The sequence below is a fragment of the Dendrobates tinctorius genome, unplaced genomic scaffold (genome assembly GCF_039654945.1).
Source record: "Dendrobates tinctorius isolate UK_male_01 unplaced genomic scaffold, ASM3965494v1 ptg000199l, whole genome shotgun sequence".
Taxonomy (NCBI): Eukaryota; Metazoa; Chordata; class Amphibia; order Anura; family Dendrobatidae; genus Dendrobates; species Dendrobates tinctorius.
In genome coordinates, this window is record NW_027361866.1 from 12519813 (window position 1) to 12546798 (window position 26986).

General features: G+C 44.5%; 1 protein-coding gene across 2 annotated transcripts in view; it reads left to right on the forward strand.

Moving 5' to 3' along the window:
• The window catches only part of UBE2F (ubiquitin conjugating enzyme E2 F (putative)), a 291784-nt gene that overhangs the window by 37635 nt on the left and 227163 nt on the right, over window positions 1-26986 (forward strand). For both annotated transcript variants that reach the window (XM_073553244.1, XM_073553243.1), the window contains exons 3-4: window positions 15221-15250; window positions 18711-18776. In XM_073553244.1, the coding sequence (XP_073409345.1) occupies window positions 15221-15250; window positions 18711-18776 (96 nt within the window). The remainder of the gene's footprint in view (window positions 1-15220; window positions 15251-18710; window positions 18777-26986) is intronic.

The following is a 26986-nucleotide window of genomic DNA, read 5'->3' on the forward strand; positions in this document are numbered from 1 at the left end:
TTTTAAATATTCAAAAAATTCCTGTGTCGCACCTAAAGGGTTAATAAACTTCTTGAATGTGGTTTTCAGCACCTTAAGGGGTGCAGTTTTTAGAATTGTGTCTCTTTTGGGTATTTTCTATCATATAGACCCCTCAAAGTGGCTTCAAATGTGATGTGGTCCGTAAAAATAAAATGGTGTTGCAAAAATGAGAAATCGCTGGTCAACTTTTAACCCTTATAACTTCCTAACAAAAAAAAATTTTGGTTTCAAAATTGTGCTGATGTAAAGTAAACATGTAGGAAATGTTACTTATTAAGTTTTTTGTGTGCCATATCTCTGTGATTTAAGGGCATAAAAATTCAAAGTTGGAAAATTGCGAAATTTTAAAAATTTTCGCCAAATTTCCGTTTTTTCACAAATAAACGCAAGTTATTTGAATGAAATTTTACCACTAACATGAAGTACAATATGTCACGAGAAAACAATGTCAGAATAACCGGGATTCATGGAAGCGTTTGAGTTATTACCTCATAAAGGGACAGTGGTCAGAATTGTAAAAATTGGCCTGGTCATTAACGTGCAAACCACCCTTGGGGCTTAAGGGGTTAAATACATGTGCAGTAAGCTGCGCACATACACTGCACTAATCGTATATGTGACTGACATTTTATATATCTACCTTTTCTATGTGCACATACTATATGTAATCTGTCTTTCTTTATCGCCTTATTGGGGGACACAGAATACCATGTGTGTATGCTGCTGCTAGGAAGCTGACACTATGCAAAACAAGAAAATTAGCTCCTCCCCGGCAGTATACACCCACCGACAGGCACTAGGCACCTCAGTTTGTGCTTAGTGTCTGTAGGAGGCGGACCAGGATCTTCCCAGATCCGCAATTAACCTTTCTTTCCTTTAGGTGTTCTAATGGAACCTTTTAATTTTTTTGTCTTTTGTTTTTGCAGATTCAAGTCGGGAAACAGGGTGGAAGTTCACCCTGCTTTCCTATATTAGGCGGCTGAGCGAGCAGTGTGGCTGATCCCACATCGCAACTCTCAGTACGCTGGCAGGACTTTTTCCCATATCACCTCCTGGTGCTATGGGATGTGGACAGGTGGCTGGTCCTTGCCAAAATCCCCCTCCCCACCCCTCTCTTGGGACAGGGCTGAGAGGAAGACGGCGATCACAAGATTCCCCTCGCCATCAAGAGGTTAATGCCGTCTTCTGCAGGATGCGGGTACAGAGGACAGCGGCTTGCCACTACCCTTGTGGGGCCCCTGTGATCATCCTCTTCAGGGACAGCAGGTAAGTGCCTGTATGACCCCTCCAGCCCGCAGCATTACCAGAAGCACATCGATGGAGCTGGACAGCCGAACTCATCTGGCTATTTGAATCTCCCGCCCTCCCTCCTTGCCTGACGGGCGCCGCTCTCATCAGCCGCGCGCCTCTCCATATATATTCAAGGGCTGTAGACAGGGTGTTCTCACCCCTTTCTCACAGGGACAAGGCTTTCCATAGTGTTTCTGCGCACAGTACCTCCTTACAGAACTTCTCTTCACTTTCCTGGGCAATTCCATCACGGGGCTGCTGTGCCGGTTTTTTTCACTTTCGTTTTCGTCCCTCGCTTTCAGAGCGCGTCCTCTCTTTCTGAGCGCGCTGTCCTCGCGCTTTTTTTAGCCCATCACAGGGCTCCTCTTTCCTTCTTGTAGGTCAGACCCAAATGCGGCTCAGCTGCTAAGCTCCGCCCACCGCTTACCTCATCAGGCATTTCCTGGTTTTTCGGTCCTGGCTTTCTGCGCTGCTTGGGGGACACCTCAGCGTTTCTGCTGCTCGCCGGATCTAGGTAGGATCTGCTCTATGCAGAAATATTAGCCCTCCTCCGCAGTTATTCCCCAATCTCCGCGGCCATTCAGGGCAGTTTTTCCTTATGCCCAACCCTGCAGGGGTACTCTGTTTCAGGCCCAACGCTATTCATTATGCCTGTGCGCGCTGTAAAAAAGAAGTGGGCTTCGGGTCAGCCATCTCCTTTCTGTCCGTCCTGCAGTCCTTCAGCTATGTCGGCCTCTCAGGAGCACACAGATTCCCGTGATGAGGGTACGTCCCCTCTCCCAGACTGGGCCCGTGGCTATGTCTGTCTGTCTCCGATCTGACCAAAGTCTCTCAGTCCCTGGTCCAGGTCCTAGAACGTTTGCCTCAGCTATCTACAGCCACCGCTGCGCCGACCGCCTCTCAAGGTGAGTCGTCCACTCCTGACCGCGACCTTCAGAGGGACAGGCCGAGTAGGATTTCTAGGAAGCGCCTCCTGTCGGGCTCGTCTTCCAGTTCGTTAGGCCCATCTGCTTAACCCAGGTGTCAGTCTCCTTCAGAGGATGACGTTAGGTCAGACGACGATCCACATTCAGGATCTAGTTCAGAAGCAGACGACATGTCTAAAACACGAAATATGGTCGATAGTCTCCTTTCAGCTATTTTCCAAACCCTGGAGATTAAGCAGGCCAAGCCCATTCCTCAGGAATGTTCTATACCATATAAACGACCAAGGCCGCCATCCAAAACTTTTCCAAACCACAAGGAGTTTGATACGACTCTAGCCAAACATTGGGAGCACCCTGAGCAACGCTTTTCGGGCCGCAGGTATTTGGATGTTCTGTACCCATTTGAGGCTGATTTGCTTTCAAAATGGACCAAAGCCCCTGAGGTGGACCCTCCTGTTTCTCGCATAGCCTCTAAGACGGTTCTGTCCGTTCCAGACGGGGCATCGCTTAAGGACCCAACAGACAGGCAGTTAGAATCTTTGGCGAAGTCTATCTTTGAGGCCTCCGGCGCCTCCCTCTGCCCTATTTTCGCCTCCTCCTGGGTGGCTACAGTCATTTCAGCTTGGGCAAAAATTCTTCGCAGGGGCATTTTAGCCGCAGCTCCCCAGGACGAGCTGGCAGACCTAGCAGATCAAATTAATCATGCGGGTAAATACCTTTTAGCCGCCTCCTTAGATGCGGCCGGTTGCGTAGCAAGGGCTAACAGCAATATAGTGGCTGTATGCCGAGTTCTTTGGTTAAAATCTTGGAATGCGTATACCACCTCTAGAAAGTCGCTCACCAATCTGCCCTTCCATGGTTCTCGGCTCTTTGGGGCCAAACTGGATCAAATAATTTCTGATGCCACTGGGGGTAAAAGTACTTCCCTCCCCCAGTCTCGACCAAGACTTTTTTTTAAAAGAAAGGGTTTTCAGCCCTTTAGGCCTTTTCGTCCGTTCTCGTCCACAGAGAGCTCTGTCCAGCAAGAGCGTCCATTCGCATCTAGGGAGCGTGAGCAGAAGAAACCTTCTTACAAGCCCGCTCCCCGCTGGAGATCTAGAGGACAATACTCCAGGTCGTCAGGTGCCTGTTCCGGTAGGTTTGCTCCCAAGTGACGGGGCACCCCCACCTGGAAGTTTTTCCAGGGTGGGAGGCAGACTTTCCTTTTTCGTGGACGCTTGGCTGTCGGTTGTCGACGACGCTTGGGTCAGGGAAATCATCGCTTCCGGTTACAAGATCGAATTTTCTTCCCCACCAGAAAGGCGTTTTTTTCCTGTCTCGACCTCCAAGACAACGGTCTCACATTCCAGGATTCTTTCAGGCCGTCTCCTCCCTTCTTTCCGCCGGAGTGATTGTTCCTGTTCCCTCAGACGAACGGTTTTCAGGGTTCTACTCAAATCTCTTCGTAGTCCCGAAGAAAGACGGCTCCCTGCGACCAATCCTGGACCTCAAATTGCTCAATCGCCACGTGAATATTCTTCACTTCAAAATGGAGTCTTTTCGATCGGTGATAGCCTCAATGGAGCCCGGAGAATTTCTCTGTTCTGTGGACATACAGGATGCCTATCTTAACATCCCTGTTTGCTTGCAGCATCAGAAATATCTCAGGTTTGCGATTCAGGAAAATCATTACCAGTTCACGGCTCTTCCCTTCGGCCTAGCCTCCGCCCCCCGTGTGTTCACGAAAGTGATGGCAACGGTCATGGCCATCCTTCGATCCAGAGTGATTCTCATCATTCATTATCTGGACGATCTCTTAATCAAGGGCTCGTCCTGTCAAGACTGTCTCCTAAGCCTTCAGATAACCCTGGATACTCTCAACCGTCTCGGTTGGTTAGTCAACAAAGACAAGTCCGTTCTCAGCTCCACTCAGCGTCTGACCTTTTTAGGCATGGAGTTCGACACGAACCTGGCCCGGGTGTTTCTTCCGAGGGAAAAATTTGCGGCTCTGTCCAAAGGGATTCGAGCCCTCAAACGGCCAACGCCCATCCCCCTTCGATTCTGCATGAAAGTTCTGGGGAAGATGGTAGCTGCTTTGGAAACAGTGCCATTTGCACAGTTTCACCTTCGTCCCCTTCAGCTGTCCCTCCTTTCAGTCTGGGACAAGACGACGAGGTCCTAGGACCGGCCCATTCTCCTTCCTCTCAAAGTGAGGCAATCCCTCACTTGGTGGACGATGTCTTCGTCAGTCCTCCTAGGAAGGTCCTTCCTCCCGCTTCGGTGGCCAGTCATCACTACCGATGCCAGCCTCTTGGGTTGGGGAGCGGTTTTTCATCAGAAGACGGCCCAAGGACACTGGAGCCCACAGGAAGCTCTTCTTCCTATCAATCTGCTCGAGATCAGAGCGATCTTTCTGGCCCTTCTGCGCTGGCAGCCCCTTCTTGTAGGCAAGCCGATCCGCATTCAGTCGGACAACGCCACGGCTGTGGCATACATAAACCATGAGGGCGGCACGCGCAGCCACCAAGTCATGTCAGAAGTGGCCAGGATTCTGCGCTGGGCGGAACGTTACGTCCCAGCAATCTCCGCCGTTCACATTCCAGGGGTGGAAAACTGGGCAGCCGACTTTGAGTCGTCAAGGCCTAGCGTCAGGCAAATGGTCTCTCCATCCCTCAGTCTTCGATCAGATATGCAAGCGCTGGGGTTATCCGGACGTCGACCTCATGGCATCTCGGATGAACCACAAAGTAACGCGCTTCGTAGCCAGGTCCAGGGATCCTCTAGCCGTCGCTTGCGACGCCCTAGTAATTCCGTGGGCCCATTTTCAACTCCCTTATCTGTTTCCACCTCTTGCCTTGATCCCAAGAGTGGTCAAGAAGATAAAATCGGAAGGCGTTCCAGTAATTCTTGTAGCTCCAGACTGGCCGAGAAGGCCTTGGTATGCGGAACTGGTGAACATGCTCGCGGACGTTCCCTGGAGACTTCCAGACCGTCCGGATCTTCTCTCGCAAGGCCCCCTTTACCACGAGAATTCTCGGTCTCTGAATTTAACGGCATGGCCGTTGAGGCCGCAATCCTAAGAGAATCAGGTTTTTCCAGCCAGGTGATTCAGACGATGATCAAAGCCAGGAAGCCAGCCTCTTCCCGCATTTACCACAGGTGTTGGAAGGCTGTTTTCCGTTGGTGTGACGATAAAGTTTTTCCAGTGGCCTTTTCCATTCCGTCCATACTGGGTTTTCTCCAGTCTGGCTTAGATTCGGGTCTGTCTCTCAGTACCCTGAAGGGCCAGGTTTCTGCCTTGTCTATCCTCTTTCAAAGAGAGCTCGCTTCCTTACCGCAGGTTAAGACTTTCCTCCAAGGAGTCGCTCACGTGGCTCCTCCTCATCATTCACCAATAGAACCGTGGGATCTCAGTCTCGATCTTGGTGCTCTCCAAAAGGCGCCGTTTGAGCCCATCCAGGATATTCCTTTGTCACTTCTGTCATGGAAGGTAACCTTTCTGATCGCCATTACATCCATCAGAAGAGTTTCTGAGTTAGCGGCCTTGTCATGTCGTTCTCCTTATCTGGTGCTCCATCAGGATAAAGTAGCCCTTACCCGTTCCTTCCTTCCTGCCAAAGGTGGTTTCCTCGTTTCACATCAACGAGGATATAGTTCTTCCATCGTTTTGTCCGGCTCCTTCTCACCCTCTTGAGAAATCACTCCACAAGCTGGATGTTGTTAGAGCCTTGCGTGTCTGCCTCGCTAGGACCGCTTCACTTCGTCAATCCGATTCATTGCTGGTCATCTCTGAAGGTCACAGGAAAGGGCTTCCGGCATCCAAATCCACGATCGCTCGCTGGATTCGTTCTACCATTCAGGAAGCATACCGACTTCATGAAAAACTGCCCCCTCCGGGAGTTAGAGCTCACTCCACCCAGGCTGTGGCAGCTTTGTGGGCCGTTCGACACCAGGCTTCGGCTCTGCAACTTTGCAGGGCCGCGACCTGGTCGTCTTTGCACACTTTTGCGAGGTTCTACAGTGTTCATACCCAGGCCTCGTCTGATGCAGTTGTTGGTAGGAAGGTTCTGCAGGCGGCGGTGGTGCACCGGCTGACCTAAGCCCTTCCTGTTCTCTCGTTCCTTATTGATGTTCCCACCCTTGGGACTGCTTTGGAACGTCCCATGGTTTTCTGTGTCCCCCAATAAGGTGATAAAGAAAGATGGATTTTTGGTTCTTACCGTAAAATCTTTCTTGGAGCCTTCATTGGGGGACACAGCACCCTCCCTGTTTAAAATTGTACCGTGTTGGGTCTTTGAGTCCCTTGTTGGGTTGGTACATATGTTTAGAGTGTTCCGTTGCTTCTCCTACTGCTTTTTCACCAACTGAGGTGCCTAGTGCCTGTCGGTGGGTGTATACTGCCGGGGAGGAGCTAATTTTCTTGTTTTGCATAGTGTCAGCCTCCTAGCAGCAGCAGCATACACCCATGGTATTCTGTGTCCCCCAATGAAGGCTCCAAGAAAGAGAGATTTTACGGTAAGAAGCAAAAATCCATCTATTCTGTCTGGTCCTGCTGTGACTTTGCTATTGAATTGCCGGCTTTTCAAAGGACATGGGTGTGTAAAAATGGTCAGGGTGTGGTGCAAATCACCAACGTCCGATTTCAGCTGAGAAAAATTGCAGATGAGCTGTAACTCACAGATTAACATTGTGAGAGTGCAATCTGATTTTTAATTTTTTTTTAAATCCGATTGCACTCGTCCGTTTATCTCGCAGATGAGAACGAACCCTAATGAAGAGTCTGGCACTGATTTGCTGATCATTTTAAGTTGTCCCGCTAAGTAATACAAAAAGAAGTCAGGTAAAGCTACCCCTCGCCTTGATTTGGCTCTTTGTAGAGAAGCCAGCTTAGGCTTGGGCCTCATATTCCCCTATATAAATATATATTTATCAGATATATATGTGATAAAATGTTTTGTTGATGAATTACTGGTAGTATTTCATGTTTGGGTGGTATAATCTCCAAAGATCTTCCCAGCCGTTTTCATCCATTAATGTTGAGAAATTAGTAAGAGAGGAGTTTGAGGAATCCTTTCTATCAGGCCGGAGTTTGTCTAAACTATTATTCATAATTAGATTGAAATCCCCATACATAAAACATACGCATCTGGGTACTTCAATGCAAAACTTATTGCGCTCTTGATGATGGCCATGTTGGCTGGGGGCAGAATATTTAGACAGATTATAACATAATCTTTAGAGTTTATTGCAGCATGCACAAAGACAAAACGACCTTCAGGGTCTCTGATGTTTGTCTCCCATCTAATAGATTTATTTATCACTAGATGATGGCCCGATTCTAACGCATCGGGTATTCTAGAATCTCTGTGTCTCTCTCTCTGTGTCTCTCTCTCTGTGTCTCTCTCTCTGTGTCTCTCTCTCTGTGTCTCTCTCTCTGTGTCTCTCTCTCTGTGTCTCTCTCTCTGTGTCTCTCTCTCTGTGTCTCTCTCTCTGTGTCTCTCTCTCTGTGTCTCTCTCTCTGTCTGTTTCTCTCTGTCTGTCTCTCCCCCCTCTCTCCCCCCTCTCTCTCTCTCTCTCCCTCTCTCTCTCCCCTCTCTCTCCCCTCTCTCTCCCCTCTCTCTCCCCTCTCTCTCCCCTCTCTCTCCCTCTCCCCCTCTCTCTCCCTCTCTCTCTCCCTCTCTCTCTCCCTCTCTCTCTCCCTCTCTCTCTCCCTCTCTCTCTCTCTCTCTCTCTCTCTCTCCCTCTCTCTCTCCCTCTCTCTCTCCCTCTCTCTCTCCCTCTCTCTCTCCCTCTCTCTCTCCCTCTCTCTCTCCCTCTCTCTCCCCCTCTCTCTCTCCCTCCCCCTCTCTCTCTCCCTCTCTCTCTCTCTCTCCCTCCCCCTCTCTCTCTCCCTCCCCCTCTCTCTCTCCCTCCCCCTCCCCCTCTCTCTCTCCCTCCCCCTCCCCCTCTCTCTCTCCCTCCCCCTCCCCCTCTCTCTCTCCCTCCCCCTCCCCCTCTCTCTCTCCCTCCCCCTCCCCCTCTCTCTCTCCCTCCCCCTCTCTCTCTCCCTCCCCCTCTCTCTCTCCCTCCCCCTCTCTCTCTCCCTCCCCCTCTCTCTCTCCCTCCCCCTCTCTCTCTCCCTCCCCCTCTCTCTCTCCCTCCCCCTCTCTCTCTCCCTCCCCCTCTCTCTCTCCCTCCCCCTCTCTCTCTCCCTCCCCCTCTCTCTCTCCCTCCCCCTCTCTCTCTCCCTCCCCCTCTCTCTCTCCCTCCCCCTCTCTCTCTCCCTCCCCCTCTCTCTCTCCCTCCCCCTCTCTCTCTCCCTCCATGATTTCCTTAGTGTTGCACAGGTGATAATTTCCTCACTTGCTCAAGCATTAATCGTATCACCTGTGCAATACTAAGGAAATCCTGAAAACATGACCTGTTGGTGGGTCTTGAGGACTGGAGTTGAGAAACACTGTGCTAGATGGAGTGGCTTAAAGGGAATCTGTCACCCTTTTTAGCCCCTATTAGCTGCTGGCATAGACATCGGGGGCTTATCTACAGCATTCTGTAATGCTGTAGATAAACCCCCGATGTAACCTGAAAGATAAGAAAAACACGTTATATTATACTCACCGGGGTGGGCGGTCTGGTCCGATGGGTGTCGCCGTCCCGTCCGGCGCCTCCCTTCCTCATGCGATGACGTCCTCTTCTCCCGTCCTGTAATGGCTCCGGCGCAGGCGCATTGCTCTGCCCTGTTGAGGGCAGAGCAGAATTCTGCAGTGCGCAGGCGCCAGACCTCTCCCGACGCCTGCGCACTGCAGGACTCTGCTCTGCCCTCAACAGGGCAGAGCAGTGCGCCTGCGCCGGAGCCATTACAGGATGGGAGAAGAAGACGTCATCACATGAAGAAGGGAGGTGCCGGACGGGACGGCGACACCCATCGGACTGGACCGCCCACCTCGGTGAGTATAATAAAGTGTTTTTCTTCTCTTTCAGGTTACATCGGGGGCTTATCTACAGCATTACAGAATGCTGTAGATAAGCCCCCGATGTCTATGCCGGCAGCTAATAGGGGCTAAAAAGGGTGACAGATTCCCTTTAAGCCACTCCATCTAGCACAGTGTTTCTCAACTCCAGTCCTCAAGACCCACCAACAGGTCATGTTTTCAGGATTTCCTTAGTATTGCACAGGTGATACGATTAATGCTTGAGCAAGTGAGGAAATTATCACCTGTGCAACACTAAGGAAATCATGAAAACTTGACCTGCTGGTGGGTCTTGAGGACTGGAGTTGAGAAACACTGAATTCTAGCAGGTCCCAGCTGTTCTCCATTCTTTACCCTTTAACTGCTACACAGGGATCTTGACTTATAACAGAAACTCCTGGGTTGTGTCCACGGAGTAGCTGATGGCTGGTGTAGCGAGTTGGCAGAGGAGAGTTGTTTAACAGAATCCTAGAGTAGGTAGATACTAGACACAATCAAGAAGTGGGGATGAGGTCAGGAGTTTACCCAAGTCAGAACCAGAAGGATGGAATCTGAGACAGAATTGTCAGGTGCATGGAGTGTTAAATCTGTCCAGTGTAAGCAATGGTTATCAAATAAGTGGGGTCAGATAGTAGGGCAACACTGAGGAAACAAACCAGGGTCAGTTTATACTTATAAATAGCAACTCTCTGGTATGCTGGAATTTTAGGTAGGGTGTGGCATTTCCCCACTAGCCTCAGCAGGGAGCTGAATATACCTGGTGAGCTGCTGGAGAGCACAATGATCCCCTCCCCCCCCACCCCACACACACACACACACACACACACACACACACACACACACACACACACGTCCCAGCTATATCAGTATCTCTGGCTAGACAGTGCTTACTCTATCCAGAGCTATTGGCCATGACGTCTCCTCCATCACCAAACCCGTCGGCATAGCGAATATGGTGGTACCTGATGATAGGCATAGACGAAGACGTCACTGAAGCAGGACCAGGTAGAGATAACTGCTGTTGTATTTTCTGGAATTGTAGGTTTACAATTGCAGCATATTTCAGCATTTTTTTTTTTTACTTTTATGTTGCAAAAGAAAAAAGTGTTAAATTAAAATTGATTGCTCAGTGTTGTGTTCCTCACTTTCTAATGCTTTTTGCTTTCCAGCATTGAGTGAATACATCTGTTAATTCATTGTTGCCCATTTATCCACAAGCTTGTATGCAGCTCTTGTGTGCATTGTTGGAAGGAAGCTCCTCCAGAGCATGCTGTAAGCTGAAATATTGTTATTCCTTTCTACAGCTCTCAGGTTATGAGGTCAAGGTGGTTGAAATTGGAAATCCTCTTGGTGTGCTGCCCTTCTAGCACTCCACTTATTAGAAATATCTTGTAGCCACTTTTCATTTGTGGCTGAGAATTGTCTGATATTGTATCAGTGTTTCACTTTTGGTTATGGTTTGCAACTTGTATTTGTCTTTTGTGGATCCTTTAAATGCAAACATGTCCTTGCTCACATGGTGCCTTGTCTGAGGGAAACGGATACATAATATGATGATGCTGATAGGATAAGTGTCATGTAATAAAACTGTGTAGCACAAATTAGTCATCGTCATTCTAGGCCCTGTTATCACTTACTATGACTCCCAAGGGCTGGTCTTAAAAAGATTGTCACACAGACAAAGTACATTTTAATCAGTAGATCATGGAATGATAAGTTCCACAATTGAATGCGATAATAAAGTTGTTTCTGCGATGAAATAATCTTATAACTGTGCCCCTGCTGTGTACTATGTAATGGCTGTGCCTGACCATGCAAAGCTGCTCCAGTTCATAGTCTGATTGTGCCACATCTACTGGCCAAGAGTATATAGACATGATAGCATGGGATTCCATTTGATTCTTTTGGTCACGTAAAAAGTGTTTAAAAACAGGCAGAGGAATGTTTTGCCTCACAGAAGCCAGCAGCTGCAAATCCATGTTGTCCTGTCTGTATACTCCTTTGCCTCTTTCCCTGCTCAGGAGCTGTGTTATGATCAGACCATGTTCCTGCATGGCCAGACACAGCAGGGGCTCGTTTAGAAGATTATCTCAGCACATGAACATTTTTTTTTTTTTAACAAATGCAATTGTGGAACTTACTATTATTTCAAGATCTATTGATTAAATACTTTGTCTGTGGGGAAAACCCATTTATAGGGAACCTGTCACGTCATTTGTAGAATCACAAGTGTCCCCAGTGCTTTGTTAGTGATGCCATGTGCATCACTTTATATAGTTATACCTTATCTGCTCGTTTAGTTACAAGGGTGCGCTTCATTGCGTTCAGTCAGGGTTTTCTCTGCACGCGCAATTTGAATTATGTCAAGTGGTTTTTGCCGACCTCACTGTACAGTCATGGCCAAAAGTTTTGAGAATGACACAAATATGAATTTTTACAAAGTCTACTGCTTCATTTTTTCTAATGGCAATTTGCATATACTCCAGAATGTTATAAAGAGTGATCAGCTTAACAGCAATTACGTGCAAAGTCAATATTTGCCTAGAAAATGAACTTTATCCCCCAAAACACATTTCAACATCATTGCAGCCCTGCCTTAAAAGGACCAGCTAACATCGTTTCAGTGATTGCTCCATTAACACAGGTGTGGGTGTTGATGAGGACAGGGCTGGAGATCAGTCTGTCATGATTAAGTAAGAATGACACCACTGGACACTTTAAAAGGAGGCTGGTGCTTGGCATCATTGTTTCTCTTCTGTTAACCATGGTTATCTCTAAAGAAACACGTGCAGTCATCATTGCACTGCACAAAAATGGCCTAACAGGGAAGAGTATCGCAGCTAGAAAGATTGCACCTCAGTCAACAATCTATCGCATCATCAAGAACTTCAAGGAGAGAGGTTCCCTTGTTGCCAAAAAGGCTCCAGGGCGCCCAAGAAAGACCAGCAAGCGCCAGGATCGTCTCTTAAAAGTGTTTCAGCTGCGGGATCGGGCTACCAGCAGTGCAGAGCTTGCTCAGGAATGGCAGCAGGCAGGTGTGAGTGCATCTGCACGCACTGTGAGGCGGAGACTCTTGGAGCAAGGCCTGGTCTCAAGGAGGGCAGCAAAGAAGCCACTTCTCTCCAGAAAAAACATCATGGACAGACTGATATTCTGCAAGAGGTACAGGGAGTGGACTGCCGAGGACTGGGGTAAAGTCATTTTCTCTGATGAATCCCCTTTTCGATTGCTTGGGACATCTGGAAAACGGCTTATTCGGAGAAGACCAGGTGAGCGCTACCACCAGTCTTGTCTCATGCCAACTGTCAAGCATCCTGAAACCATTCATGTGTGGGGTTGCTTCTCAGCCAAGGGAATGGGCTCTCTCTGTCTTGCCTAAAAACACAGCCATGAATAAAGAATGGTACCAGAATGTCCTCCGAGAGCAACTTCTCCCAACCGTCCAAGAGCAGTTTGGCGATCAACAATGCCTTTTTCAACATGATGGAGCACCTTGCCATAAAGCAAAGGTGATAACTAAATGGCTCAGGGAACAAAACATAGAGATTTTGGGACCATGGCCTGGAAACTCCCCAGATCTTAATCCCATTGAGAACTTGTGGGCAATCATCAAGAGACGGGTGGACAAACAAAAACCTTCAAATTCAGACAAAATAAAAGCATTGATTTTGCAAGAATGGACTGCTATCAGTCAGGATTTGTTCCAGAAGTTGATTGAGAGCATGCCAGGGAGAATTGCTGAGGTCCTGAAGAAGGGTCAACACTGCAAATATTGACTTGCTGCATTAACTCATTCTAACTGTCAATATAACCTTTTGTTACTCATAATATTGTTGCAATTATATTTCTGTATGTGATAAAAACATCTGACAAACACACACAAAAACCAGAGGGCAGCAGATCATGTGAAAATATAATATTTGTGTCATTCTCAAAACTTTTGGCCATGACTGTATATCCCGCGCTTGCATAGTTTATTGGGTTGCCACAATGGCGCATTGTATATTGGGGGAGCCGTTCTTTCACATTTTATTTATTTTACTAATTTATACAGCTCCATTAACTCCACAGCGCTTTACAGACATTATCACTGTGCCCGATGGGGCTCACACTAAGTTCCCTATCAGTATGTCTTTGGAATGTGGGTGGAAACCCATGCAAATATTTGGAGAACGTACAAACTCTGCAGATGTTGTCCTTGGTGCGATTTTAACCCAGGACCCCAGCGCTGCAAGGCTGCAGTGCTGATCACTGAGCCACGGTGCAGCCTTAGGTTTCCTTTAACCACCACCACCAATTTGTGGCTAACAACTAACCTTGCATGGCAGGGTTTACGCCTTGTTTTTAGTGAGTTTGTATAGCTTTTTGGATAGATGGTCTATGGTCTCTTATTTGACACTAAAATACGTTGGTAGTTCATGATCAACCCATTGTCTGCAAGGTGCCCAGTTCTCGTGATTCCAATACAAGCCCAAATTATAACCTCTCCACCACCATGCTTCTATGAGAGATTTGTGCTGATATGCTGTGATTTTGGATTTCACTAGATGGCGTGTAGGGTATTAATGGGCAAACAACTCTACTTGACTATCCAAAAGAGTATTGTGGTTTGTTTAGATACAATTTTGCAAACTTTAGCCGTACTGTCATGTTCGTTTTAAAATGAAGAGTATATCTCTTGTCAAGCCTGTGAAACAAGCAATTTCTAATTGTTCTGTCACAAACCTTTAACATGCTGATGCCTTTAGAGCCTGAGCTTTAGTTCTTGGAATTTTTGCTATTTCTCTGAACTTGTGGTCTGATCTTGGGGTGAATTTGCAGGGACATCCACTTCTGGGAAGATTGTCAACTCTCTTGAAAGTTTTCCACTTCTGAATAATGTTTCTTACTGTAGAATGATGGACTCAAAATTGTTTGACAACGACCTTATAACCCTTCGCAAACTTATGGGCAGAAACAAATGCTTTACTGAGATTTACTAATGTCTTTCCTTCTTAGTATTGTACATGGAAACAAGAGGGGATTATAGAGAGAAAAATGGGAAGCGCAAGCTTCTAAGTGTAGTAATTAGTTTCCAAAGGTATAATCTCAGTGTGAATACACTCACCTATTTGGTTTCCTGAGATACTGCATGTAGATCCAATCCCTGGATCACTCCATTCCTCTTTCCATTCAGTTTGCTGCAAAGATCTGGGAACTAGTGAGAGCACTGGACAGGGCTTCCATAGGCAATAACACTTGATGAATGTTTTTCCCAGCAATTTGCGCTCCTGAAGGATGATGATGGAACTTGATATTTAGCCTCAAGGATGATTTTTATATTTAATTCAAACTGATACAACCGGTTTCAACTTCTAAGGGTACTGTCACACTTAGCGATGCACCAGCGATCCCGGCAACGATATGGATCGCTGGTGCATCGCTAAGTGGTCGCTAGTGAGCTGCCACACAGGCAGATCTCACCAGCGACATAGCAGTGGTCGGGGGTCGCTACTTATCTGTCAGACGCGGCGATCCTGACGTCCTCCTGCCCGCGTCCACGTGTCGCTCGTCGGCGCCACAGGAAGCCCAGCAGGAAGCTGACGATAAACGGCCCAGGCCGTTCTCGCGCGATCAGCGATAACCAGCGGGGGAGCCGGTCGGAGGTAAGTATCAGACATAGCAATATCGCTAGCGATATCGCTATAATGGCACAAAAACCAGTGATGTTATAGCGATATTGCCTAGTGTGACAGGCCCTTAAGTCTTCCTCAGGTATAATGTCAAGCATCCACTTCTTAGCATTGTGTTAACACATGCCTGACTGCTCCAGAACAGCAAATTAGCTGCTATCCACCCTCTTTAATTTCTGTGCAAATAATAAGAAAGTACTTAATTTTTTTTTTTAGTGTATGTATAAAGTGTCTGTGCACCTGTTACATGCAGGTTTTGCAGAATATATGGCATATAATATGATATATAATTTGCCAATGAAACAATATGCATGTTGCTAATTTTTTCTAATTTAATGTGTTAGATCTGGTTCACGGCCTCATTCTTCTTCTTCTATTGCAGAGGTAGCAGAACTTGAAGCAAACCTGCCTTGTAAGTAAGCTTGTTACAATATTATTTTTTAGCTTTAGTCCTGTGCTCCCATATGTCTGCATAAAGTGGCATCAAGTGACTTTTATTTGGTAGCACAAACATTCGTAACTTAATGGCAATTTTTGTCATATCGGTGTAGTTTGACACGGTCTTTTTTTCGATCCATATACATTTTCTATTGCTGTGTTGGATGTTTCTGGTAGAAATGTTTTGATTTATCTTATATAGTCCCATAAATACCTGTTTCTGAAATACCCGTTTACCAAAGGTATTTGATTTTATAATTTGATGATGTGCTCATCTTTTTACATGTTACTCTAAGCTTCTGAAATCTACGTGGCAGACATTGCATTGCATGCATCCCATGTTTTCACTAGTTTGTTACCGAAAGAAATCTACAATTTATCTGGAGACATGTCACGTCCAGCTTTGTTACATGTAAAATATTAACTGATTTTAGTTAAAGCGACCCTCTACCTTTTTAATATTAACTGAGAATCCTACAGGAAAAACACACTCCAAAAAATAAAATCTATAATTTCACATTAAAACATGATTAAAACACATATATTCAAAATCAGGGAAATATCAAAACATATAAGCAGATTTGTAAGGTGAGTGCGTATATTAGATTGCAATAAATGTCTAAAATCAGTGGATCAGAATACAATTCATACACTCATAGAACAGCCAAGTGATTTCTATATTCAATAAGATCTGTAGCAAGTAAATAGCAAAATTTGCATGTAAATATGCAATAGACATGATGATTCAGTATAAAAATACAATGTAATGACAGCACCAGGTAACATATCGATCAATAGGGAAATAGCACTATATAGTGCAAAGGAACCAAAACACCAGGAAGAACACCAGCTCCATATCAAATGCCAGAAAAGGAAAATAAAGGAGTATATAGGTGTAAAACATTATATTTTATTAACAACAACTAGTAAAATATGACAAAGTACAATAATAAGGTGCACAAGGATGAAATATAGAGAGGAACCCCCGGTGTGAATGGCCGGCTAAATCAATATATAGGCAGAGAGCTTGCTCCATATAATACCAGTACTAATTGACCAAATAAAAGTCACACAAAAAGCCCATTGGGCATAAAGAGCAGCGCTTACCAGTTAGTATAGCAGGCAAAAGACACCGGGCAGGATCCTGAATAGCCCCCAACACGCGTTTCGCTTATTTTGTGCTTGATTTCTCAAGGGGATGTGCAATACTGTCACCCGGCCATTCACACTGGGGTTTCCTCCTTTTATTCCATCCTTTTACACCTCCTTATTGTATTTTTTGTACTTTCTTGTCTTATTTTACTACTTGTTGTTATTAAAATATAAATGTTTTATACCTACTCCTTTATTCTCCTTTTCTAGCTAAAAATACAATGTATAGCATTATCAAGGTATCATATATAATTACTCCCCAAGGCAGAGCTTAAAATATCCGTGCCCCGATGTTTCGCGTTCTCCTTTCTCAGAAAAAAATGCAAATGCGAAACGTGCATCGGGGCCTTGACAAAGGACCATGCAGGTCTGAAACATGTTGCCTGGGAGCACAATGGATCGTTCTCTTCTGCCTTTTTAATTTTTGGGCTGTTGTGTTCAACCATTTTTTGCCCATTTTCTACTACCGGATAAATAAAGCAATTATTTTAAGAAGATGTGAGTGCTGGCTATCGTTTGGACCGTTGTATGTCAAAAGTACATTTTCACATTTAATGTAGTGGGCGGGAGATGTAAGGAAAGGTGTGAACGAAGAAGTCGTGTTGCTTTATGAATATACCGAGTGGCCAGGACATATTAGTAAACAAATAGACAAAATTATTGACACAACGCCTAATAATAATTAATAATAATCAGACAAAATGCCAATATACAAAGCCTGAATCAAGCCATAATCACACAGAAAAGATGCGGTCACAGTTTAGCTATAAACAATTAGCAATATATACCTACATGAGAGGAAGCATGTATACTTATCACTCCATAATAATGATCAGCCCCTATACACACTACAAGGTCAAAGAAGGGAAAAAGAAAGCCCCACGCATATCGACCCTTGATGCGTACCCCTGAGGCAGACAATGTCGATACATGTGGGGCTTTCTCCTTCTCTTGTTTGACCTTGTGGTGTGTATAGCAGATTGGACATCATGTTTCAGTTGTCAGTTTCCCTTTAGGCTAAGTTCACACTGGGCGTTTTTGCTGCATATTTTCAGGCCCTGTGCACACGGTGCAGATTCTGTGCAGTTCTGCAGCAGATTTGGCTGCAGCACTGCACAAAAGAAGCGACATGCTGCTGCTTTTATTCCGCACCAAATCTGCGCAGAAAAATCTGCAGCATGTGCACAGCGTTTTTTGTTTTACATAGCCTTAAATGGTACTGTGCATCACGTGCGGTTCTGCAGGGCCAAATCTGCTGTTGAACTGCACAGAATCTGCACCGTGTGCACAGGGCCTTAGATTTCATAAATATCACGCATACATTGTTTTTTTGTGACTAGTATTTTGTGCCTTAGGGTATGTGCACACTTTGCGGTTTCTGCTGCGTTTCCGCAGCGTTTTTGGCTCTGCAGAAACGCAGCAGATTCTGCTGCGTTGTACAGTACCTTTATTTCCTATGGAAATCAAAAAAAGCTGTGCACATGCTGCGTTTTTTTCCGTGCGGTTTTGCTGCGGTTTACAATCCGCAGCATGTCAATTGTTTGGTGCAGAAACGCTGCGGTTTTACACCTCATCCATTGAGGTGTAAAACCGCAGGGCAAAACCGCAGAAAAAACGCAGATAAACCGCAGCACTTTGTCCTGCGGATTTCCTGCGGTTTTCTCTACAAAATCCGCAGAGACTAAAAACTACGTGTGCACATACCCTTACTTGGTTTTATGGACGTAGCGCATGTCATTTCTTTCAGCGTTTTTCACCCATTGAATCAAATGGAAAAAACGCATGAAAAAAACGCACAAAAAGCGCAGCAAAACCTGTGTATATTTGCTGCATCTTCTTTCCTGCTAGGCACTCAGGTTTTGCTGCAGAAACCCCCCCCAGCAATAACGCCCAGTGTGAACTGGCACTTAAATGTACACCTCCCAATAACCTCTGCACTACCCAGTATCCGCAGAGTTGTTACTGTGGGGATCCCAGCTGTATGGCGGTTTTATTCACGCACTGCTCTACTGCACTTATTTAATCAAAACGAAGAGTGGATCCCAGCACATCCCTCACCGTGAAAAACATCCACATGGCTGCTGACAGCATAGACACTACATCTGTACATGTTTATCTGGTATTTTCATACACACATTATTGGTATCTTTGGAAGAGCATGACATCTCTGTGGATAATTTAATCCTGCAGATCTTGCATCTTGGCAAGTAATCTTTGCTAGGATTATATTATAATTTTTTACAAGGACTCTAAAATGATTTTTTTTTCTTTTTCCCCATTAGGCACATGCAAAGTGAATTTCTCCGACCCCAACAAACTACATTACTTCCAGCTGACTGTGAGCCCAGGTAATTTGCCAGTGGTTTGCGTAGTCTCCTCTATAACACGGGTGATTCTGAGGTTAAATGCTTCAGCACTCGATGAAGGCTTATAGGATAAGGAAGCATTATCCCGAGGTGGTTTGTCGTTACCTTAATTTTTAATATGATTTTTAAGTGTATAATGCCAGTAATACTGTAATGCGTAACTGCTTATATTTCGTGAAAATTGCCAAAAAATCTATTTCAGCTCAGACTCCACTTGTCATTGTAGGTCATTTTGAGATGGCGATACATAAGCCTGTGACGAGTCCTGTGCGACCTATAGGTTACAGGGCCGTGGCAGCATGTAGCCTCACATTACCAAGGGATTGAAGACCTGCCTCAGTGGGGTTGTCTGAGTCCATATGTTTACCCCAATTAGAATAATACCACTTATTTTTAACCTCCACAGGAGATATGTGATTTGTCCCAAGGTGGAGAGCACTGCAGGAATCGCGTGACGTAATGATCCCCAGGAGAGCCAGTGTCGACAGGGCTCTAACAACACAAGAGATGAGAAAAAGCATTATTGTTTTAAAGTTGGCGAACATACAGATTGAGAAGGGGTTGTCTGAGTAGTGGACAACCCCTGTAATGCCCCCATACACATTAGACTAATGTCGGGTGAACTTGCCGACTATCTAATATTTATGGGGGCACCAGCCGACTGATCTTTTGGGTAGTTGTTAGAATCATAGAATCGTAGAGTTGGAAGGGACCTCCTGGGCCATCTGGTCCAACCCCCTGCTAAAAGCAGGATTCGCTAAATCATCCCAATCAGATGTCTGTCCAGCCTCTGTTTGAAGACTACCATTGAAGGAGAACTCACCACTTCTCGTGGCAGCCTGTTCCACTCATTGATCACTCTAACTGTCAAAAAGTTTTTTCTAATATCTAATCTGTGTCTCCTCCCATTCAGTTTCATCCCATTGCTCCTAGTCTTTCCTTGTGCAAATGCGAATAAAGTTGAGCCTTCTACAATGTGACAGCCCTTTAGATATTTGTAGACAGCTATTAAGTCTCCTCTCAGTCTTCTCTTTTGCAGACTAAACATTCCCAAATCCTGCAACCTTTCCTCATAAGACAGGGTTTGCAGACCGGTCACCATTCTGGTCGCTCTTTTCTGAACTTGCTCCAGTTTGATGATGTCTTTTTTAAAATGTGGTGCCCAAAACTGGACACAATATTCCAGATGAGGTCTGACCAAAGAGGAGTAGAGGGAAATAATGACTTCACGTGATCTAGACTGTATGCTTCTGTTAATACATCCTAGAATTGCATTTGCCTTTTTTGCTGCTGCATCACACTGTTGACTCATATTCAGTCTGTGATCTATTAGTATACCCAAGTCTTTTTCACATGTGCTGTCACTTAGCTCTATTCCTCCCATTCTATATATGCTTTTTTCATTTTTATTGCCCAGATGTAGTACTTTGCATTTCTCCCTATTAAAAACCATTCTGTTAGTTGCTGCCCACTTCTCCAGTTTATTTAAATCTTTTTGAATCCTCTCTCTCTCTTCTCTATTATTAGCTATCCCTCCTAGCTTTGTGTCATCAGCAAATTTAATCAGTTTACCCTCAATTCCTTCATCTAAATTGTTGATAAAGATGTTGAACAATACAGGGCCCAGGACAGAGCCCTGTGGTACCCCACTTGAGACATTCTTCCAACTGGATGTGCAGCCATTTACGGCCACCCTTTGGGTCCGATCACTAAGCCAGTTATGAATCCACCTAACAGTTGCCTTGTCCATTCCATACTTAGTCATTTTTTCAATAAGGATTGTATGAGAGACTTTGTCAAATGCTTTGCTAAAGTCAAGATATACTATATCTACAGCATTTCCTTGATCCACCCAATCAGTGATACCGTCATAGAAGGAAATTAAGTTAGTCTGACATGACTTATTAGTTACAAACCCATGCTGACTCTGTTTAATCACTTCATCACTTCATCACTTTATCCAGGTATTGACATACATGTTGTTTAATAATTTGTTCAAAGATCTTTCCTGGTATAGAAGTCAGACTCACCGGCCTATAGTTGCCTGGGTCCACCTTCTTCCCCTTTTTGAAGATAGGAACAACATTTGCTCTTCTCCAGTCTTCTGGCACTTCTCCTGTTCTCCAAGAATTTTCAAAGATTATGGAGAGGGGTTCAAAAATTTCTTCTGCTATCTCCTTCAGTACTCTGGGGTGTAATTCATCTGGTCCTGGAGACTTGAATTCATTTAGGTTAGCTAAGTGTTTCCTCACTATCTTTCTGTTTATAGATATCCTGGATTCTTCTATTCCCTTAATAGGACAGTGAATAACAGTTGATGTTACATTTCCTTTCTGAGAGAAAACAGATGCAAAATAGGAATTTAAAAGTTCAGCCTTCTCAACATCCTGTCTTACCATTTCATCATTTTCATCCTGTAAAAATCCTATAGCATCTTTGACTTTTCTTTTACTTTTGACATATCCCCAAAATCCTTTATTATTGCATTTGACATCTCTTGCAAGCCTCAATTCATTTTCAGCTTTAGATAATCTGATTTGTGCCCTGCAGGTTCTGCAGACAGCATTATATTCTTCTTTAGATATGCCTCCCTCTTTCCATTTTATAAACATTTTTTTCTTCCTTTTTAGCATGTGCTTAAGTTCTGTGTTCATCCATCCTGGTTTCCTTAAATGCTTCCTATTCTTCCCTCTTTTCGGAATTGTTAACAACTGTGCTTTGAGAATTTCATTTTTCAAGATTTCCCATCCTTCCTGGACATTTTTGTCTTTAAGGATATCCAGCCATTGGATCCCTCCAATTCTCTTTCTGAATCCCTTAAAATCTGCCTTTCTGAAATCTAACCTTGACGTCTGAGTCTTCACAGGTCTTCCGCCTCTAGTTATCCAAAATTCTAAAATAGCATGGTCGCTACCTCCTAGGGTCCCAGCCACTTTTACCTCCTCAACCATTTCCTCCCTGTTTATAAGGATTAGATCCAAGGTAGCAGTTCCCCTTGTTTTCTCCCTTACCTTTTGGGAGATAAAGTTGTCAGCAAGAGAGGATAAGAATTTCCTTGACCTGTTAGTTTTGCCTGAGAGAGATTCCCAACAAATGTCTGGATAGTTGAAATCTCCCATGACAACTATGTCATATTTTTTGGAGATCTTGGCCATTTGATGCATAAAGAGTTCATCCATATCTTCAGCTTGCACAGGCGGTCTGTAGTAAATGCCTACAATGGTGTCCTTTCCATTGTTCTGACCTTGTATTCTTACCCAAACAGTTTCCACAGAACTCCCAGTCTCTGAAGCTTCAATCTCTGTGCAGATATACGCGTTTCTAACATACAATGCGACACCTCCTCCTCGTTTATCAAGTCTGTTTCTTGCAAATAAGTTGTATCCTTCTAGTCTTGTATTCCAATCATGTGTATTGTCCCACCAAGTTTCAGTGATTCCAATGACATCATATTTCTTTTCCTGTGTTAGTAGTTCCAATTCTCCTTGTTTGTTGCCCATGCTTTGTGCATTAGTATAGAAACATTTTAGTTTGTGATTGGTTTCTCTTTCTCCAATATTTTTATTAATTAGAATCTTTCGTCTTTGTTCTTCCTTTCCACTTCTGATAGCAGAGTTCTCAATAGCATTTGTCAGGTGTATGGCTTTTTCTGGTCTTTTGCTTCCCTTCCCATGTTGTTCTAGTTTAAAGCTCTCCTTACAAGTGTAGCAAGGCGACTTCCAAATACATGCTTTCCAGTCTTCGTAAGGTGCACCCCATCTCTAGCAAGTAGTCCATCGTATAAGTAGTTCACTCCGTGATCCAGAAATCCAAATTGTTGCTGACGGCACCATCGACGTAACCAGTTGTTCACTTGCAGAATCTTATTCCACCTCCTTGTTCCATGGCCATCCACTGGGAGGATGGAAGAGAAGACCACCTGCGCTCCCAGTTCTTTCACTTTCTTGCCTAAGTCTTCAAAGTCTCTGCAGATGGTTTCCAGGTCGTTTCTTGCGGTGTCATTTGTCCCCACATGTAGTAGCAGGAATGGATAGTCATCTGTAGGTCTGAAGAGTCCTGATATCCTGTCAGACACATCTTTAATTTTTGCACCTGGAAGACAGCACATTTCTCTTGAAGTTATATCCGTTCTGCAGATAGCGACCTCTGTTCCTCTCAACAGGGAATCCCCCATGACCACCACTCTCCGTTTCTTCTTCACAACATTTTTCTTTCTCCATCCAGGAGGACTCTGAAGGCGTACAAGGTTGCTGTTTGTTGGCAAAGTCTTATCCTGATGTATTTCTTCATCGTTTTCCTGCGTGAGAGCCTGGTACTGGTTTCTGACCAGTATGGGTGCTGACTGCCTCCTGGTCCTCCTGCTTCTCTGGGTCACATGTCTCCATTCCTCTGTTTCTTCAGGTGCACTTCGAATCTCTTCTCTTTCTGTAACATGAAGAGATAATTCTGCTCTATCCAAGAACTCTTCACCTTCCTTAATGATCTTCAACGTAGCTAACCTCTCTTCGAGATTTTGCAACTTTTCCTCCAACAGGGACACAAGCTTGCATTTGTGGCATGTGAAGTTTGGCTTTTCCACTGGTAAATCTGTGAACATGTAGCAAGAAATGCAGCTCACCAAATGGCTCCTGGCCTCTTCCATCTTGAGATTTCTTAAAAACGCTGAAAGATGAGCGAAGATTTTTCCGATTTCCTCTTTTCAGCTGCAACGGCCAAAACCCAGTGATCGTTGAGCTCGCGGAGACTCTTCACTTATCCCAGAAGGCACTGGGAATATGCAAATGATCTCTTCAAGACTCTTCCCCTGGTTTTCCGATTTCCTCTTTTCAGCTGCAACGGCCAAAACCCAGTGATCGTTGAGCTCGCGGAGACTCTTCACTTATCCCAGAAGGCACTGGGGATATGCAAATGATCTCCTCAAGACTCTTCCCCTGGTTTGTTGATCGCACATGTCTGATTTCGGACTTCCAATCACACTGTTCTCCCGGCCATAAGCCGCCAGCCGACGTGTCAGTTGGCGGCATTGTCATAGAGAACACAGGAGCACTCGGCCGACAGTCTTCTAGTGTGTATGGAGCGCTTTAGAATTTTATTAACAAATATATCGTGGCACTACTGCGTTGGTGCACAAAAGAAGGTTCCCACACCAGTATAAATAATATGATACATTTTTGGCACTCAACTTGTTGCAAAGTGAAGATTTTTATTTGCAGTCTCAATAATTAGACGTTTCGGCTTTCACAAACAAGCCCTCATCAGTAAGCTGCAAACCAGATACAAATGTACAGTACAAGTCAAAGGCTACATAGTGTACAATTAATTAAGATAACATACAGTGGATAACACAATGTATTCATAGTAGTGCACTAGTGATAGATGGGACGGGTTGAGGTATAGGGGAAAAGGGGAAAAAAAACATTTTTTAGGAGAAAAAATGAAGGGAAGGAAAAAAGGGGGGAAGGTATATAACCTACCCAGACTGCTCTCTTGAATAGATCTGCAATGTATCTAGAGTGACAGAGAAGAGAGTACGTATATAGTATATGTAATACAATGATTGTACTAAATTAGTAAAAGGAATCAATGATCCGTCACTACTCAATCAATAATAAGATACCACTATGATAATGGTGTGAATGGTCTGATCCGTGTTAAGAATGATTCTCGTTCATCTTAAAAGAAAGAGGGTTGTGACTATAACTGAAGACTAACATGTAAATGTACCATGTTTTTATGATAAATGCCAATGAAGTATTATAGATACCAACCGATAAAGATTTGTAACTGGAGTAATCTGTAAAGATACCGTAAAGAATCCTATATGAGGGGTCTGTAGATCACAAAAAACAAAGAAGTTTCACTCAATGTATTGGAGAGTTAAAATTGACAATAAGCCACCAATAGATTTACTCACTTAGTGTCAGATTAGGAATCGCCTGTAAGTTTCTACTCCATGGAGAACCCTCAACACGCTGTGTGATGTAGCTGTTAAACAGAAATGTATAGTGTATGAGGGGTTAAGTACCGCTACAGAAAAATGTCTATATATAGATGTCCAGTCAGAAGTGGGCTTACCGTTGGTGGGTGGCGGCGTGATGTGCCAAGAGGAACGCGGTATCCACCGCTTGTAGCCAGGGTGCCCATAGCGTGCACCGTGGATTTTAAATAGACGGTGGGCGGGACATCATTAGATTGACTGGACCGCGTCACCGGAAGTGACGTTGGCGTCCATTTGAATGCGCTGATAGGCTTAGTGAGATGAAGGGGCGTGTTGTGGGAGGTGGCGCTGAGATGCTCGTCATTCCACTGAATGTACACAAGCGATTGTGCTTCCTATGTTGTAGCGCAGGGCGGATGTTTGTAAAAAGTAGAGATTAATTGAATGTGCATGTGGTATTGCATATGAATGCGGTTATATCTAAAAAAGACGGGCAAAGCAAATGATTATGTGAATGTGAACAGTATGTAGATTGAGCAATCTTTAGCTATTTAGACCAATGCAGGAAAAAAAAATTTTGTTTTGTAATATCCTACATAAGAGTGAGTGCAAAATATCTCAATTGGTGTTCCAAAACAAGAGAGATTCTAATGGATGAAAAATAGAAAATAGCTTAAAAACTATAATGTGTAAAAAAAATTTAGCTTGAAGGAGGCAGGAGGGGGAAGTCCGAGGGAGTAACAAAGACAATCGGTGACATTTGCGTGTAGTTCAGTATTGACGACTCTGCAAGATCAAAACAATGCGTTAGAGTGAGGCAAGAATGACATGACTTGATGACAAAACACATTACCATATATATGTTTATTAAATCCCAAGACTATATGACTATATGTTCACAAATCCCTTATATGAAGGACAGTAGATCATAGTCCCTATTGAGGCCCTTAGGTGCTAAAGTATGTAATTCATGTATCCAAAAGGCCTCTCTTCTCTTAAGGAGTTGGATACGGTTGCCGCCTCTCCGTGGAGAGGGCACATGTTCTATAACACAAAATTTTAATTGAGGAATGGTATGGCCTGCCGTAATAAAGTGATATGGTACCGGTAATAGTGTATTTCCACACCTGATGGTGGATTTATGTTTACTTATGCGGTCCCTGATGGACTGGGTAGTTTCACCAATGTATAGTAGACCGCAAGGGCATTTGATCAGGTAGACCACATTTGATGTGTCGCAAGTGGAGAAGTCCTTAATTTGGTAACGTTTCCCAGAGTGGGGATGATGGAAATAATCTCCCTTGAGTACATTATTACATTGATTACAATGTAAACACGGGTAAGTACCTGTTTTGGGTGTGGAAAGGAATCTTTGTGTAGTTAATCTTACTCCTGAGCCTATGTCTGCTCTGATTAAGGTGTCCCTAATGTTTTTGGGGCGTTTGTAGCACGGTAAAAAATTCTGTTGGAATTCTGTAACCTCCGGATGAGCTTCCTTTAGAATGCCCCAATGTCTACGTATGGAGTGATGTAAGATCTGCACGTATGGATGATATGTGTGGACAAAGGGTAGATGTCCTGAGACCCCACTACAGTGCCGGGTCAGGGGTTGTCGTGCTTGATCAAGTAGATCTGAAGGGTAGCCCCTTGTGCGAAACTTATTATGCATCTCATTCAGTCTGATATTGCTGGTTGTCGGATCAGAGACAATCCGTTCGACCCTCTTGAATTGTGATACAGGTATGGATCTTTTGGTGGAGGGGGGATGTAGGCTCTTGTAGTGTAACAGACTGTTACGGTCTGTGGTTTTAACATATAAGTCAGTGCTCAAATATCCCTCCGTGCTCTTAGTGATCCTCGTATCCAAAAAACTGACTGTGTGTTCGTCTCTGGTCATAGTAAAATATAGGCCTGGCCAGGCCATATTTAATTTTTTGAAAAATGTGTCTAATGTGTCATTAAAATTTTGTGTTCTAGAACATGTGCCCTCTCCACGGAGAGGCGGCAACCGTATCCAACTCCTTAAGAGAAGAGAGGCCTTTTGGATACATGAATTACATACTTTAGCACCTAAGGGCCTCAATAGGGACTATGATCTACTGTCCTTCATATAAGGGATTTGTGAACATATAGTCATATAGTCTTGGGATTTAATAAACATATATATGGTAATGTGTTTTGTCATCAAGTCATGTCATTCTTGCCTCACTCTAACGCATTGTTTTGATCTTGCAGAGTCGTCAATACTGAACTA